Source organism: Poromitra crassiceps (assembly GCF_964638095.1).
Source record: "Poromitra crassiceps genome assembly, chromosome: 11".
Classification (NCBI taxonomy): Eukaryota; Metazoa; Chordata; class Actinopteri; order Beryciformes; family Melamphaidae; genus Poromitra; species Poromitra crassiceps.
This window is the reverse complement of record NC_139643.1, coordinates 1,465,218-1,484,116: the sequence shown is the minus strand read 5'-3', so window position 1 is coordinate 1,484,116 and position 18,899 is coordinate 1,465,218. Positions and strand designations below refer to the sequence as shown.

Here is an 18,899-nt window from a genome sequence, read left to right as displayed (position 1 = left end):
TTGGACCAAGCTGCATACTAATATTTGTAGAAAAAAAAAAAAACATTCTTTTGACATACTTTTCCCGCAGGTAAACTAGACATTCTAAGCTTTCATTTCAGCTATATCATTTTGTTCAACTCAAAGCAGAATTCATTCTGTCGCCTTTCTAACATAAAGATGTGATTATCTCAGAAACTAAGTTCAGCATGCTGTGTTCGGTCTAAAACACTCTTTTTCAGAGGGGTGTATTTCCAAAATGGAACGGTTTATAAACACAGTTTTTTTTTAAAATGAAACAGAAGGGTTCAAAGTTTCATAAAGGCTATTGGTTGTCCATATAAGAGGAACACAAAAAATGATATGGCTATATTAAAATGCATTGCGGCCTATGTGGCACAGTACAGCAACCTTTTGCCCAAGGGGCGTGGCACTCAAAGTGTTAACCACCAATATTTGATCCTTTTCTCACTCACTCCTATGTTACCACCTGCTCTCAGGGCTTGAAATTAACTTTTTTGACCACCTGCCAATATGGCTGCTAGATTGCCAATTAGAATTTCCACTAACTGAAATGTTTTTCTTTAAATAAATCAGAATATGAGTGGGTTCATTTAAGCATAAGTATCAGTAAGTGTCCTGGGATGATCAAAGCCTGTGTTGAGGGTCACAAGAACAAAAATGCAGTCTTGAAGCTAAATAAATCCCAAACCATTGAGTTATTTGAGTTATTTAAATTTCTACTTCAATGTAGCCTTTTAGTCATAAAGATTATTGAAAGATATTCCATATTCCAGACTGAAATGCTATAACAGAAGTGGAGAATTGGCCAGAATATGACATGAACATTTGGACAGTTATTCAACGGGTATCTTGCATGTTGCGTTCAGGTGCACTGTGTGTGTAAAAAAAAAAAAAAAAAAAAAAATTGCAATTCCATCGCGGGCCACACAGGTGGCCGTATTTTGCCCATGTGTGCCCTAGACTAACCCCTGAAACTCATCACTGGCATAGGGAGGGTCATTATCAGAAACCAGAGTCAGGGGAATGCCCTGCTGGGAAAATATTGACTTTAACTGTGTTATCACAGCTCTTGATGTGGTACTGGGCAAGAGGTACATTTCTGGATAATTAGAATAATAATCTATAACTAATAAATACTCTTTGCCCTCATAGTGAAATATGTCCCTACCTTTTCCCAGGGCTGTGATGGGAGCTCTGTGGTAATGAGGGGTTCCTTTGTTTGCTTATAGTGATACTCATGTGGCACACTCCTTGATCAGCTGGTCAATATCAGAATTCATGTTTGGCCAGTAGAGGGCTTCCCGTGCTCTCCTTTTTGACTTTTCTACACCCAGGTGCCCCTCGTGTATCCTGGTGAGCATTTCTCGTTGCATAGATGTGGGCACCACAATCCTATCAGACTTAAGCAGAAGGCCGTCCACCACAGAGAGCTCCGACTGAATGTGATGATATTGTTTACATGAGCCCTTCTTCCAGCCTCCTTGGAGATTTATCATCACTTTAGTCAGAACAGGGTCCCTTGATGTCTCTGAGGCTATCTTGATAGCTGCTCCTGTGTGGTGGGCAGCGCTGCATAGATCATATCCACATGAAGAGCCACATCCTCCCCTGTCTCAGTGTTGTGTGTGTCACACGGTGCAGCCCTGGACAGCGTATCCGCTATGAACATTGTGTGCCTGGCACATATATGAGCTCATAATCATAACGTTGCAGCTTCATCATTAGGCGCTGTATCCGGGGCGACATGTCACACAGATTTTTCTTTGCAATACCGAGCAGTGGCTTATGGTCTGTCTCCAAGATAACTTTAGGAAGTCCATAGATGTAGGTATGACATTTTTCACACCCAAAAACCAGACCAAGGCATTCTTTTTCGATTTGTGAGTATCTGCCCTCTGTATCCGTCATGGAGCGTGACACATATGCATACACTGGACGCCATGCTCCCTCATCTTCCTGCAGGACAGCCCCCAGCCCAGCGTTATTTCGAATCGCATAGGCTCTGCAATAACCACGCCCTGTGCCCGCCTATGCAGCAGTCAAGCGCCGGGATTGGCCAGGCGCCCATGCTCACGTGAGCCAATGGGACGATGATTTATTGACAAGCTCCAGGTGCGCTAGAAGCAGACTGACAAGCAGCTCGGCGTGCTGCCAACATGATTTCGGTAAAACGGTAAATTAACAATGTTTTAACAAATTTTTCTCCATCAAAACTTCTTAGCAAAACTAACACAGTTAGATTGTTGTTATAGCGCAACTTTTTTCATCTCGTCTTAATCTGATATTTGAGGCAATAATGATCTTTCTCCTCAGAAAGCCCTGTGAGAAAATCCCATCAACCTGCATCAACCCCAAGAGTAATAGCTCTGGGTTTCCTGTTTTAAAGGTCTGCTTTGAATACATAAATTAGCCATTTTCACTTCCCACCCAATTCACCCATTCAGTTTGTGACCATAATTCATTTCAATGTCCGCTCTCAAGAGCAATTCAGTTGGTTAATGAAATCGCTGTCCGCTCTCAAGAGCTATTCAGTTGGTTAATGAAATCGCTGGGCTGCGAGCCCTGCAGTGTTTGTGAGCATGAGCGCCTGGCCAATCCCGGCGCTTGACTGCTGCGTAGGCGGGCACAGGGCGTGGTTATTGCGGAGCCTATGTGCGATTCGAAATAACGCCCCAGCCCATCCTTCGAGGCATCAGTAGACACCTTTGTTTTCTTTTTAGGGCAGAAAAAAGTCAGTAGGGGTTCGCTCGTCAGAACATCTAACTGCCCCTCCCATTCCTCATCATGCTCATGTCCCCATTGGAACTCTGTCTCTTGGTGTAGCAGCTTTCTCAAGTGAGCAGTCTTCACTGCCAAATTTGGTATGAATCTTCCTAGATAGTTAAGCATACCAAGGGCCCGCTGCACAGCCTTTTTGTCGTTTGGCCTCTCCATATCATATATAGCTTTTACTGTTGCATCGTCCGGCTGAATGCCTTCTGTGGAGATCTCTTTTGTTTACAACGTCCACCGACATGTTTTCCAGACCCAGCGCGCTTGCGCACATCACTGTGGTGCTGCTCCCTCCAAACGTCATAGCGTGCATGGCAGAAAGTTCACTGCTGTACCCTAGGCGTCTTGGACTGTTTCATTCATTGACACACACACACACACGTCGCTTACACTGGTATTGTCGAATACCCCCCCCCCCCCCCCAGCCAATAAAATTGGCTGATTTGACCATGTGATAAGTATCAGAAAGGCTAAATAATAAGGCTACTGGTTCAAAATTGAACACAAACACTGAAAACAGGTGAGGCTATAGTTCAGGTCAGAGCTGTGTAGATAGAAGAGTCCCGACATCTCCATTCACTCCAATGGACCAGTTTTTTACTCTCAAGAGTTCCCAGAAGTATAAGGTCCTGGATTAAGCAGCACTGTCGAGTTGCAGCAAAATATACAGTTTGTGTTGTACTCTGAAAGGGTTTCCCCCCCATTGAATCAAATTGTACATTATCAGCTTTATTTTAGCATGCAAAAGTAGCGCGATACCCATTCCTGGCTGTTCATTGGCTAATGAGTCTCGCATTTTGGTCCTCCGCTGACACCACTCTCTCTCTAGAGGACACTAGTTCAGGTTATATGACTGACTGACTGTTGGTTATTTATGGAAGGGGTCACTGGAGGAAAATTGGGGAGGGTGATGCTTTTTAAAATTTAGTCTCAGGTACACTTATTAATTTGAGTCCAGAGGAGGGTCACACAATTTTGAATCGACCAAATACAGATTCATTTGATCTATTTATTTATTTTTGCTTCATTAGGCATGTTGAAGAAGGATCACACAGAATATTTGATCACAGCACTGGTAAAAACATCAGATGCCATGGAAGGAGCGTGCTCTCCGCTCTTCTGTGTATTGTAAGGTGACAAACATACAAAATATTTACGATGGTCACACACAAAATCACGTCACATTAAGGACGTATGACTTACAATACAAGTGCATTCAAAAATAAAACAGGTCGTAAACCATAAAATGTGATGGCATATTATTTTAACAAATTAAATCATACAACTAAAAAACTTATACAATATTGCAGATGAGAGCACAAACTTATACACAAATAAAAAATAATGTCTAAATGTGCAGAAAAGATTTGTAGTTGTAAACAACATTTGGTGAATGGGTAGATAAGATTTGTGGACAAATGATTTCAAATGTGAGGTTGCAAAAAAGAAAGAGAAAACAAATATAGTTTTGTAGGTTCAGTTTCATGTGACATCCAGGTTACAAGCACGCGGCTAGCTGTGGTTGTGGCTGTGGTTTCCATCTTGTTTGCTGCAACTAATGTTGTACTTTGTCTTAAGCCAAAGTACAAGTGTGCTTTAGTACTCGCTCAATTATTTTCTGACCTCACACAAAACAAATGAGAAAGATACTGTTACAGTGCTCTCAACATATAGACATATAGATTTTTTTTTTTTTTTACTATTACCATTATATTTACCAAAATGCACAAGTTACCATCTAAAATATAATGAAATAGAAACAATACAAAACGGTAATTACATTTGATATATAGGATATATTGCCCTCTACTGGCCTAAAACAAGCACAACACTTACAGTAGGCAGACAGGACCAGATAGCTCAGTCTATAGTAAGACAGAGCTTGAAAAACAGACTTGTCATGCCATGTACCAGAGTAAGTGGGCTATAGCTCACTCAGGTAAACAGGATTTGGATGGTTGGTTAAATCCTTGCAGCAGCCTACCAATGAATGGCTGTTAGTCTCTCAAGGCAGACTGTCTCTTCTACATTCTGCGAATTCACCATTAGACAGTCTGTAATTCACACCCACCGAACATGGACAAAGGAAGTTGGGGGGGAATGCTTCAGACCGGAGGAAGTTTGAACCAATGCAGATGATTGGTATCCTGTTAAACCAGCCGGTCACATTTCATTTCGTTCTTCGTCACTATCAGATAGTGACTTAACAGACATTTATTTAGATGAACATATTCCGTATTATCACTTTAAGATTCCACAACACAAACAGTAATGCTACTCTGAGCCGTGTTGTGAAAATGTTACTAGAGAAAGAAGAAACTACCGGTACACATTCTTTCCTATTTTCAACCAGAGAATAAAATTGGAACTGGTACTGTATCATGTTTGCCACTGTGTTGAAGTGCAATGCAGCGGCGCAGCCATCTTATGGTGGGAAATGGTATAGCAGCGACTACAAGTTTGAAAGGTATACAACATTTGATACCGCCTGTTATACTAATGGAGGGATACAGGGTTTAAAAAGAAAACGCTGGACATTGTTTCTGTCATTTGAAGTAATTTAAATACTCGAGTACTCTCCTGTTATGAATTAGTAAGTTTCAAGTTTCAAGTTTTCTTTATTGAATATTCTCTTGGCAGTTTATGTAACTGAAATACGAGAATATTTACAATGGATAAAATCAATGGAGTAAACATAAAAATATAAATCGGGCAGTCGGGAGGGGGGCTAATCTGCCTCCCCTCCACCCTTATGTATCATACAGCTCCTTTAAAAAAATATATATATATACAGTATACATATATAATAATGTGGATACCACCTAACCCTACTCTCCTGTGTGGTATTTCATGTGTGTCTTCAAGTTTCCATTTTGACTAAAACTTTTACCACAGACTAAACAATTAAATTGTTTATCTCCTGTGTGGATTCCCATGTGTGTTGTCAAGTGTTGCTTTCGAGTAAAACTTTTACCACAGATTGAGCAAATAAATGGTTTATCTCCTGTGTGGATTCTCAAGTGTGATGTCAAGTCTTTATTTTGAGTAAAATCTTTACCACAGACTGAGCAATTAAATGGTCTCTCTCCTGTGTGGCCTCTCATGTGTACCCTCAATCGTACTTTATAATCATAACCTTTACCACAGACTGAGCAATTAAATTGTTTCTCTCCTGTGTGGATTTTCATGTGTGCCATCAAGTATTCCTTACAACCAAAATATTTGCCGCAGACTGAGCAATTAAATGGTTTCTCTCCTGTATGGATTCTCATGTGTGTTATCAAGTTTTTCTTTTGGATATAATGTTTACCACAGAGTGAGCAATTAAATTGTTTCTCCCCTGTGTGGGTTCTCATGTGTGACGTCAAGTATTTATTTTGAGTAAAATGTTTATCACAGAGTAAGCAATGAAAAGGTTTATCTCCTGTGTGGCCTCTCATGTGTATCATCAATGCTACTTTAGAACAAAAACATTTACCACAGACCGAGCAAGTAAATGGTTTCTCTCCTGTGTGGGTTCTCATGTGTGAAGTCAAGTGTTTATTTTGAGTAAAACGTTTACCACAGACTGAACAATTAAATGGTTTCTCTCCTGTGTGGATCCTCGTGTGTATCATCAATGGTGCTTTAGATCGGAAACCTTTACCACAGAGTGAGCAATTAAATGGTTTATCTCCTGTGTGGATTCTCATGTGTGACGTCAAGTGTTTATTTTGCGTAAAACCTTCACCACAGACTAAGCAATTAAATAATTTCTCTCCTGTGTGGATTCTCATGTGTCTATTCAAGGATCCTTTACAACCAAATATTTTACCACATACTGAGCAATTAAATGGTTTATCTCCTGTGTGGATTCGTTTGTGTGCCATCAAGTGTTTTTGTTGAATAAAACCTTTACCACAGACTGAGCAATTAAATGGTTTCTGTCCTGTGTGGATTCTCATGTGTGCCGTCAAGTAATCTTTATAACCAAAACTTTTACCACAGACTGAGCAATTAAATGGTTTCTCACCTGTGTGGACTCTCATGTGTCTCAGCAGAGTTCCCCTGCGGCCAAAATATTTACCACAAACTGAGCAACTAAAGCGTTTCTTCCCAAGAACTTTACAGTTTTTCTGAGAGTCTACAACTGACTGAGCTTTACTCATTGCCGTCCAATCATCACTGTTTTCAGTCTCAGGTTCAGAAGAGTCTGAAGTCTTGCCAGGACTAATTGGTTGTAAATGACTAGCTTGATCTAAGTTCCTGACTGGTTGTGATACTCCACAGTCCTCTCCATCGGCTTCTGTTTTCAGCTGTTCAGTTGAGCTGCTGGCTAGAGGCTCTGCCTCTCTGTTCTCCTCAGTTTGGATTTGATGAAGCTGTGAGGACTGAGGTTTCTCTTCATCATCTTCACTCTTCACACCCTCCAGCCCTTGAAGCTGCTCTCCCTCTTGACTGGTCCAGAGTTCCTCCTGTTCCTCTTTAATGTGTAGGGGCTCTGGGTCCTCCTGAAGCTGCTCTACCTCCTGACTGGTCCAGAGTTCCTCCTGTTCCTCTTTAATGTGTGGGGGCTCTGGGTCATCCTGGTCCAGACTGGAGCTCCACTCCTGCTGCTCAGGGGGAAACTCTTTACAGACCGACATCTGCTGGAGGTCTGGAGGTACAGCTGAAATACAGACACATTCACATGAAAGCAGGAAGTCAACTGACACTTGTTTGCTAAGAATGAGAAGTGTCTGTGTGTGAGTGAGTGAGTGAGTGAGTAGAATTTTGTTTGGCCACAGCTATGCCGTTTTACGTACGATCGGGCTGAAACTTTCAGAACGTGTAAAGAGCACCCCTGCGGGTGTCCTGACGGAGCCAGATTTTTTAATTAGGGCAGAGTAATTTCCCTAAATACCTAATGGTGATTTCCCTAAGGCTGAGGCTCAGTGATGATGTCATCAGTGATGTCATTAGTCTGAGGCTATATAAGTAGGGAGAATCAGTTGTGTACCGGTATAAATAAAGCAGCAGAAAAAAAGAAAAGAGTGTGTCCTGGAGGCTTTGGAGACCACTGTAGTGGGTTCCAGACCAGAGGGGGTCTAACTCCCAGGGGAAGCTCTAACTCCCATGGGTCCACTAGTAATAAGAAGGGTGACACGTTTCTGTGAGTGTAAGTGAGCTAAGCTAACTTTACTGTAGTAAACGTTAGCCAGCACCAAGTAAATACCATGCAAGTGTGTGTGCATTGTGTGTGACAGCCAGCGCAGCTGCTGGCCATTTGGGTGCCCTAAGCTTAATTTTTTCATTGTGCCCCCACCCCCTACCAAGAAAAATTCACAAATGCAATCTTGTGTGTGTGTGTCTGGTAATAGTAATTTCGTTATGTTTTACTTGAGATGTCTGAATTATTTCATGTTGGAAGCAGAGGCGCTTTGTTTTGAAACTCCAAGAAGGAAGTATCTGCCGTATGCAGGGAAGTACAGTAGTTTAACTACGAAAATAGTGTCTTGCAAGATGGACTGAAAAGTCCGCTGTTTATCTCCCTTTCTACTGCAGCATGTTGAAGAAATAAATGTTCAGTTTGAACAACACCCGTTCTGATCATTATAGAGCAAGGTGATCGCTTCCACTACACAATACTGTACAGTATTTACGTAGGCTACGTTACATATTTGCGGGAATGAGAGGAATCTCGCACTTGTACTGATGTCCAGCATGACTGGTGACGAGGGAAACGTGAGTGTTTACTGCGTCGCATGTAATTAACGAGGAGATCCCGCAAATGTATTTTAAGGGGGCACCGTGGCCAGTTAAAAAATGCCAAACTGGCCGTGTGGAGAGTTAATTTTAGAAGGGGCATTATCAAACTGCGGGGCATCCTCCGCACTGTCTGTTTGACCGTGATATTCCTGCTCTGGATGATGCCCTAGACCAGTGGTTCTCATAGTTCAATGAAAATATTGTATGCTTTAATATAAAATGGTTCATGGATTACATTCTAATCTAACAAACCTGTCAATTTAAAAGTCAAGCACGTTACCGTGGAAACAATTAAGCTTAGCCCAAAATCACAAATCAGAATGAGGGGGTCCCCGGTATATTTTCTATCTTATAAGGGGTCCTTGGCTGAAAAACATTTGAGAACCTCTGCTCCTAGACGACACTTGGTGCCCTACGCTCAGTGCATTGTGCACGTGTAGGGAGCGGCGGCCCTGGTGACAGCCACCGACACATGTAAACAGCGGTGTCTACCTGTCTGGTGCAGGAGTGTAGTAAAAACAGTGGGCCAGAGAGCAGAGAAACAGTGTTTCAACATGCTGTACGACGCCCGAGATGTTCACAGCAACCAGCAACCAGCGTCAAGCTACTGCTTGTAGCCAGTCAACTATGTGCCGCTAGCGAATATAAGACCTCCGGTGGATGATTTTCAAAGTAAAAGAATGATTCTGCACAAATAGAGCGCACACAGAAGCCACTGAGAAATTATTATTTTGCACATTAAAAACAATAAACTAAGCATTTAAATGAAGCTATACAATACAAATATACAATAAGAATGTTCTTCTCGGTTCTGGTCACCTTATTCATTTTAGATCAGATCGCTAAAACATATTGTTTGGTCTGGTGTAGCAGCTGTCTAGCTGAGCGCCATGTTCACCGTGATGCCGGTTGATTTCCGCCAAATGATGTCAAGTCAAGTCAAGTCAAATTTTATTTATATAGCACCTTTCATACACAAAGGCAATTCAAGGTGCTTTACAAAAAAATAATCGAAAAAACAAGCAGCAAAGCAATGCACATAAAATGTGCAGATGAAGCTGTGTAACCTGTAAAATCCATCGATTTTGGAGGTCACCGAGTGGCCGTTTGCTGAAAAAATCCATAGATAAGCCGCACCGTTATATAAGCCGCAGGGGCCAAAAAACTGGGAAAAAGCCGCGGCTTATAGTCCGGAATTTACGGTATATGGATATATGTGACACAAAAATGTTTTTTTTTTTTGGCCGGTAAGAAAATTGCTTGGCGGGTAGATTTTTTTTTCCATCTACCCGCCACTGGCCGGTGGGTCAAAAAGTTAATTTCGGGCCCTGAACTGTTGTTTCTCGATAGAGAAACAGATTATTTCTATAGGAAAAGAAAAAGAAAGACCATTCAGTTTCTCTATAGAAAAACAGATTATTTCTATAGGAAAAGGAAAAGAAAGACCATTCAGTTTCCGATAGAGAAACCGATTATTTCCATAGGGGAAACCATTCGGTTTTCTCAAACAGAGAAACTGATCATCAAAGAAATCAGAATACTCTCTCAACGAGAACTACTCATTGTATCCATGGAAAACAGAATTATCTCTCAAATGAGAACTACTCATTGATCCATAGAAAAGAGAATTATCTCTCAAATGAGAACTACTCATTGATCCATAGAAAACAGAATTATCTCTCAAACGAGAACTACTCGTTGATCATCACAGAAAACAGAATTATCCCTCAAGACGAGCACTATGAGAGTGCCCAGTAAAGAAGGGAATATAATTTGAAGCCAGTGGTGATGCTTAACAAGGGAATGTATATTGGACAATAATGTCATGTATATTGGACAAAATTGTACTGGAAAATGATTTGTATGCTTTATAAGGAAAAGTGTAAACTTATATATAAAACCTATAAAACCCCTGGATTTTTATTTATTTATTTTTCTTCTTCAAAACATTTTTGAGAAGGGTCCACAAATCGTATAAGGTAAGAGGCATGATTTTGGGTTAAGCAAATAGCCTCCTCCATGCATGTAGAAAGGACAGAATGATCTCGGACCTCAGCTTGTTCACAAAATATGTACTGGGTAATTCTACTATATAGGTTAGTAAATTATTTCACCCTGGAGGGAAAAAGTGCCATCAGGCCACCTGTATCAGTAGGGTAGACTGCCTACCTGATGCTCGGGGAGGAGGGGATAGAGGTCCTAGATTAAGACTTAGAGGTGTACAAAGGATTAACATGTCGTTACTCATCGGGGAACTTACATGCATGCCTTTGCTCTGAGTAAATGTAGTCGTAAGGGATAGCCTCTGTTTGGTAGAGATCCGCTGGTTATCACGATTTCTCACCTCTGTGATTTATGAGTGCTCCGATGACGCTATTTTAACTATCAGAGGAGGGGTCATAGGGCAGAGGTCGCTCATGAATCATCTCAGTGTTAGCTCACGTAGCACTGCCTACACTTCAGGCTCCCCTGCTTGGCAGACAAACCGCTTGTGATCAAACAGCCCCACAAAAGCACTTCATACTCACAGAGCTGGCGTAAACATATAGAAACTAATGGAAACCCCTTTACCCGAAATGAAACGTCCAGGGATTGTATCTTTAGCTCCAAAAAACAACCCGCTAACGTTAAGCTAACTGCGCTAGCCAGGAGTCCCACTATAAACCAAAGGGACTTTAGAGTCGAGCTAGCTACTGCAGCTGCTGGACAGAGCCATCTTTTTGGAGACCAATAATAAGGAAAACAAACACGCAGTCACACACATTACATAAAAAGCATCAGTTAACATCACATAGTGTCTTTTCTTTAATCTGGTGGTAGCATTTTTCAGTAAAAAGCGAAACGACACAGATGGTTTATAGCAGCCTGGGTAAACCCAGCCTCTGTGTGACCTCTATGTGCTATCACTTACGCTACAGGCATAGCCTGTGACGTCACGTTGAAGGCTGGGTTTACCCAGGCTAGGTTTATAGTGCCTGCCCCATTCACGGGACCCAGGCTACCATTCACTGAGAACTGGCACCAATGCAAAATTCAAACAGATCAGTAACATGACAATAACAGTCTAAATTACTATGCCTTTTGTCATTGTGTTTTATCTGCAGACTAAGCAGTCATTGGCTTTCCGTTCTATAAAAGCCTTTATTTTTGTATTAGTCTCGCTAGCCAGCCTCTCTTCCCTTCCGTCAGAGAGTCTTGCGCCGCAGGTTTCCATTGTGGGATTGCGAAAAAAAAATGGTCTGTTTGGGTTAACCAATCATCCTCGTCTTGGGCGGTGCTTAGCGTTAGTGCCCTTGGAAAATAGTTTTGGGGTGGAACTTGTGTCGGTGGAACATTTACACAGGAGGAGGAGAGCTCACAGGCATAAAGTCACTGTTAGACAGCAAATGTTCTAAACATATTCTCTTGATATCTTTACAACCATCCACCGAAAGTGCCGAGCAGGCCTTCTTTATTGCACAATCCAAATTTTCTTCAAAACTTGCCATTTTCAGCATGTAGCAATGAGTTAGCCTGTAGGTTTCTGCCGTTAGCTTTCTACGCTAGCTAGTTAGCGTTCGGCGGGAGCATTACAGCGACACACATGGGTGCGGAAGCCGCTCTGATTGACATATGGTCGGAGCCAAGAGCGTGACAGAGAGGCTGGCTAGCGAGTAGTGTTGTCACGGTACTCGGTACTTCGGTACTTGGACGGTACTACATTGCTACGGTACTGAACGGTACCTGTTTTTCATGGTACCGAGGGTACCGAATTTACTATTTAGTTTGCCACCATGGCTTGGCTTCATGGACCCAGCCGCCAGCTAACGTTAGCCTGTCTGCCTGATCAACATACATACATATACTGCGCATACGCGTGATTTCTAACCCCACATAGGATAAGCAATAACCACGCCCTGTGGCGCCTGGATTGGCCAGGAGCAACACTGGAGGGCACGCACAGGCAGGAGGCAGCGAAGATAATGGCTAACAGCTACAGCAGGAGCGGCTGCTCCTGTCCTATTCCAACAACTCAACTTGTTGAGAAGAAGAATGCAAAGAGTCGCATTTGGAAATATCAGTCCCCAAAGTCCCATCTGCAAAAAGTGTGAAAGGGAGTTCCAAACCAAACAGGATAACACATCCAATCTCGCCAAGCAGCTGAAAGACAGGCACCCAGACCTGTTCAAATGATTCAAGGTGGGTTACTTCTTTCAAACGGTGTAAAATAACACGTTTAACAACATATCAAACAGACCTTATCCTGTCACATTCGTTTTTGAGATAGCTGGCAATGCATTGTGTAACCAAAAAACGTTTGCGCTAACGTTAACGTAACGTGTTTTGTAATGGAATCATTATGGGACCCGGCTAATACCTGGTACAGCGTTAGCTAGCATAGTGTAACACGTGTGCAATGCAATGTTTGTAATGGAAACATTATGGGACACGGCTAATAGCCGAACTTAGCCATAGTTCAACATGGCATCAAAATAAATACAAGCTTCTTTCGGGTGAAACATGTCCGTGAATTAAAACTAGCTACATAAAATTGCTTGCACTCTACATGTGTGTATGTGCAGTTCTCTTTATCATCTCTTTATTTTAGTAAATCTCACTGACGTTACTTTCCATTTAACAGTATGCGAGAGATGAAGATGAAGAGGAAGGCACAAGTCGCGGAGCCCAAAAGACCACCCAGCAGACAATTCCTGATGTTTTTGAAAAGCAGAGGAAATATGACAAGAACTCACATGAAGCAAGAAAGTGTGATAGGGCATTGGCAGAATTCCTATGCATCGATCAAATACCAATATACACCGTTGAAAAAAAAGGATTCCAGCAATTCTGTGAAATAAATTAAATTATAATATTTAATATAATAATACAATTAAATACTTGAGGGCTACATGCCACTGGTGTTGCACTGTCTGTACTCACTGCCATACATAGTTGAATGTAAGAAGTAAGCAGAAGCACATTGTTTTGTTTTAAAGTTGAAGCCTACATGCTATTTGTTCATTGGAAATGGTTGCATACTTTAATAAAGGAGAATATGTTCAAGAAATATCAGTCTGTTTTTTTTACCGTGGTACCGAAATTGGTACCGAGTACCGTGGAAATTCACTAGTACCGGTACCGACTACTGAATTATTGGTACCGTGACAACACTACTAGCGAGACTATTTTTGTATTGACTAATGACCAGTGTTTGGAATAACGCCGTTTAAAAGAACGGCGTTAGGTAACGCCGTTATTTTTTCAGTAACAGGGTAATCTAACTAATTACTGTTTCCGTCGTTACAACGCCGTTATCGTTACTGAACGCTAAATGCGGTGCGTTACTATGAAATGATTGAGTAAACTACCCGTAGCCTACACTAGTGTTGTCAAGTGAGGAGACCGGGTGGGTTAATAACGAGATAAACGATTATGATTGGCTAAGGCAGAGTCATGTGTTTCATGGTAGCCAATCGGAGCCAGTGTTACACACGAGCCAGGAGTCAGGACACGGGCGACACACACACACACACACACACACACACACACACACACACACACACACACACACACACACACACACACACACACCAAACAGATTCAAGGAAGCAGCAGAAATGGCGAGTCCGGAGTAGAGAGCTGCGCGGGCCTGAAATTTTGGCCCGAGCCCTCCCCGGCCCGTGACATGCAGACCCGTGCCCGGTCCAGCTCGTTGCGAGGCCCGAAGCCAATATTACGATATAATGACACATCTCTCTCCCTCTCTGTTCCGCGTGCTGCGCCGCCGCGCGGCCGTCCTGTGCAGCCTCTGTCTGTCTCTCTATTTGACTCTCTCTCTCTCTGTGAGGGTCTGTGTGTGACTGTGTGGCTGGGGGAGTGTCTGTGCACTCCTCCTCTTTGTCTGACTGTGCTCCGCTGTGTAAAATCAAGCGAGTACGCTAATACAACATTATTTAATTGAATTATTGAAACGGCCCGACCCCGGACCTATTAATTAAAAATAAATAAAAAACAAGCCCGGCCTCGTCCGTTTTGGTCGGCCCGAGGGGCCCGTGAGGGTACCCTCAGGTTTGCAGCAATCCATGAAAATTTGGCATTTTCAAGGTGGAGATAACGCAAATAGTTACTTTCCCTGGTAACTAGTTACTTTTATTATAGAGTAATTCAGTTACTACCTCAGTTACTTTTTGGAACAAGTAGTGAGTAACTATAACTAATTACTTTTTTAAAGTAACGTTCCCAACACTGCTAATGACTATAATTGAGTGATACACTTTATTAAAACAATTAGAGATGGCCCGATACCGATGCCAGTATCGGTATCGGAGCCGATACTGGCCTATTTTGCTGTACTCGTACTTGCCCGATACTGACACGGCCGCGCGCCCGATACCACTTTACACCTAGGGCATGCAACGTGACATTAACCTAGCAAGCCAGCGTCAGGCTCACACAGCTGTTAATGCATGCAGAGAAGCTTCACTATAACAGCCTGTTTGTTTGCATCTCTGCCTGGAGCGCTTTGTGAGGAGAAATAAAAAGCTATCAGGTCAGTAATCAGCTGAGTGAGCCTGCACCGCTTCGCTCGCCTATTCACTGCCTGACTGATTAGCTCTGCAGTTAGCCGCGTAGCCTGCAACAAGCTAAAACACTTTCTGTTCAACTTACAGGTTAACATTAGTTTCTCTTCTAGCAGACAACACAGTGCTGTGGAACAAGCAAAGGCTTACCAGATCGTTGTAATACGTGCTACGTGTCCCGTAATCCATACTGCCTTAACATTTAACGTTTTAAAAGTGGAAGTAACATTAAAGTGGAACGTAACGTTAATGCAAATTTAGCAACAATTGTCACAATTTCATTTCGGTTTTGCCTTCAAAATAAAAGCACGATAAAGTTTGTTTTTACAATAAACATTAAAGTAGTAATCTAACCACGAGACCCAACATAATGAACACAAGGAACCTCTATTCTAATGTTTGGATGAAAATAGACCAGCAGAACAAATACAAAGGAGATGCACAGCTATGTGGTTTAAAGGTTGATTCATAGCATACTTCTTTATTTAATTGGAAACCTTATTTCCTTATTTAATGGGAAACTTTTGTTTCATAAGGCATCAAGAGAAGAGACTATCAAGTATAGGTGATACCCATTATGCAAAATTTCTGTGGTCTTGCGAAAACTAGGTAGCCTACTTCTGCAGATAATATATACTAAAGAAAATCACTAAAACCCATAATCTTGAAAAGTTATCTTTTAATTAACCATACGGTGTAACAAAAACAGGTTGTCGACCACAAATTAAATACTCGGTATCGGTATTCAGTATCGGCAAGTACCCAGATGTCAGTACTCGTACTCGTACTTGGTCAGCAAAAAGGTGGTATCGGGACAACCCTAAAAACAATCATATCAGAACAGAAGTGTTCTTTGTTTTGTGTTGTTCACAGTGATGTCAGTTAGATTTGATTAGGTCAGAGCTATGCTCACTACATCTGCTTTCTTTTTTAACCCCAGGTGTGCATAAAATACAGGTTAAGTAAAAAAAGAATATTATTATTATTATTATTCTCATTGTCTGTCATTTGTCTTTTACAGAGAGGAGAGGAGAACTGAGGAGACAGAATGCAGTGGAGAGGACAGCATGAAAGGAGCAGAGAATAGTAGGAAAACATGTATTTGGAAGATGAATATGCAGTGTCAGTCAATACCAATTAGGGATGGGCATTTTAAGCAATTTAAATACTCGAGTACTCTCCTTCTATTATGAACGAGTGCTCGAGCACTCGCGCGCGGGGGGGGGGGGGGGTCTGTGTGATTACTATGGTAATGACTGAGCAGGGGTAATTTGCTGTATATGGGGCTGTTCACACATAACGTTTGCATTTTTGCATGGAAAAAGCGCTACCTGGAGCATTTTTTGTCAGGAGAGGGACTGACTGTGATATTAGGTGACGCTAAGCGAACATCTAAAGCCTACCTCAGACAGTATCTCCGATGGTGGGATGGATGGCATTAGCGCTTTGGAGCAGACAACTTGTGAAACAAGCGAATTCATTTCCAATAGCCTACATGTCCATTGTCCAGCAATGTCAGGTTATTGTCCAGTATCATCCATTTTACTTTATGATCACTGTTACACTAACGTAAATCCACGGATTACAAGGTCCAGTGTTCTGCCAAAAAGTGAAAACTGACCAGTGTGATTAACGTTACAGCTGCAGCTGAATAGTGATCACCATGAAACGATTGTCTCCCAAAAAGTGATTCTTTCTCCACATTTCTTGTGACTACCGTTATGGGAAACGACAGTGTAGTCAGTAAACTAGCGTTACTGCAAAGTTTTGAATGAGTTTTATCGGGCGTGCGCTATGAAGAAGTCTGCGTCTCCTTCGGGAGCATATCTTCAGCCACCATTTTCGGGATGAGCTGGAAAACTTCCGGTTAAAACTTTCAAAATAATGTTACTTAAACAAAAGTAAATAGCTTGATGCACGTTGGAGGAGAAAAGGTATTTCAACGAATGAAGCAGCAAACCTTGTATCAAAATACTCGTTGTGATGTTATATGGCGTGAAACTGTGGCTGTAACGCATTACTCAAAATAAATAAGGTTACTTTACAATAAACGTTTTATTTTGAAAGCAACAAAGCGGACAATGTACTTGTACATTCTGGCTGACTCGACGCCCGTGCAGTTCATGCTGCCAGATCCACATGACGATGCGTGCGTAGATCTTCTAGACCATTTTTAAAGGGGTGCGGAGTGGGGCGAGTAGCCTACCCGAACAGCAGAAACGTTACTCGACTACTGACGTTATGAACGAGTGCTCGAGTACCCGAGTACTCGCGCCCATCCCTAATACCAATCTGCCATCAAGTCTGTCATGAATAAAATCAAGAGGAAATAATCAATAGATCTCAGCAATCTTATTTGAGTAACTTTTGCAAGAGATGTTTTTATGTAGCTGTAATGGTAATGAGTCAAATCAATAAGAGAAAACAGGGAAGCATTCAGAAACATATTGGGCGGGGGGCGGGCCGCATATAGCACTGGCTGCATCCCGGGACCCCCCATATCTCAATTATTAAATAATCATTTCTGCCACACTATTATATATACAGCTATTGCTACTATTATATTATTGCTGTTTTAAAATGCACTAACCACGTTGCTGCTACCTCATATCGACTGATAGAACTACTCTGTAAATTATTATGATGTCTACTGTGGAGCCTGGTGAATTATTGGTGAATTGTTATTTATTGTTATTTAATTTGTTACTTTATGGTTGCAGGAAGGGGAGCTTTGCAATTTCGTTGTATATCTTTTTTATGCAATGACAAATAAACTACTACTACTACTACACCCTGCATAAGTAGGAGAGTAAACCTGGCCATTTCCACCACTGGTGATGTCACAGTGAGTTCTTGGCCTCTGAACCGGGAGATTCCTAGTTCCCAATACAAATGGACGGGGCATAACATTTAAATGTCACCAACCTGCTCTGTGTAAGCGACCTTCAGGATTTATTAAAACATCATCTAGCAGCTTTCGTAGTCCATCAATCTCCTGTTTTGAACGAGCAGCTTCCTCCTCATACTCTGCTATCGTTCTTTCAAACAGCTCAAATATCTCTTCAACAGCTGCAGTTAGTCGCTGCTTCACCAGCACTCTCAGTTTCTGGACTTTAACTTTTGGCATTTTAACACCGACAGGAATTCTCATATTCAACTATTTACTGACAAACTGTCCTTCAACGCACCAGGTCAGGAGTGTAGTGGAGGGTAAACGCAAGTAGGCAGTTTATCCACCTATTTAAGAGGCAGCCTATTTTCAGATCAACTGTGTCAAACAATGAGGAAACAAGGTGTACTACTCACCTTGGATTGTTTACCCACCTCTATTTACCACTACACCCTGGCTGGCTCCAATAGTTAGCTAGCTTGGTTAGCTTCAGAGTTAATCATCGGAGTCCATTAAGAGAGAGGCACTTCTTCTTCTTGCTCTCAGAGCTAAACAGCAATATCCGTGATAGTATCATCCATGTGGCTACAGTATAGGCCTACAGTGTCTTCTGCGCCCTGAAAGGTGGGAAATATCAGTAAATCAGCCTCTGCTCAAGTCTGTTAGCGGTTAGCATACACCGGTCGCCATTTTGGGTTGCGCAACGAACCCACTACTATTCTTTATTTTGAATCGCACATAGGTTGCGCAAAAACCACGCCCTGTGCCCGCCTACGCAGCAGTCAAGCGCCGGGATTGACCAGGAGCAAGTCTTTTTTCTTCTTTTGACAGCTGGAATCTCCCACACCACAAATCGCTGGGCACGCATTGTATTAACGCCAATGAAAACGTAACACAAGCTTTTAACACACAATCGATTTTTAAACATTTATTTCAAAACGTCATTG

General features: G+C 42.0%; 1 protein-coding gene across 1 annotated transcript; it reads right to left on the bottom strand.

The window, feature by feature from the left end:
* Positions 1–1,238: 1,238 nt before the first annotated feature.
* On the bottom strand, positions 1,239–18,189 carry LOC310785720 (uncharacterized protein; the record flags this gene model as incomplete). Its single annotated transcript, XM_083646856.1, has 4 exons — positions 1,239–1,483; positions 5,834–6,822; positions 7,363–7,423; positions 17,988–18,189. 4 exons carry the CDS (start codon positions 18,187–18,189, stop codon positions 1,239–1,241), a joined length of 1,497 nt encoding a protein of 498 aa, XP_083502982.1.
* Positions 18,190–18,899: the final 710 nt, after the last annotated feature.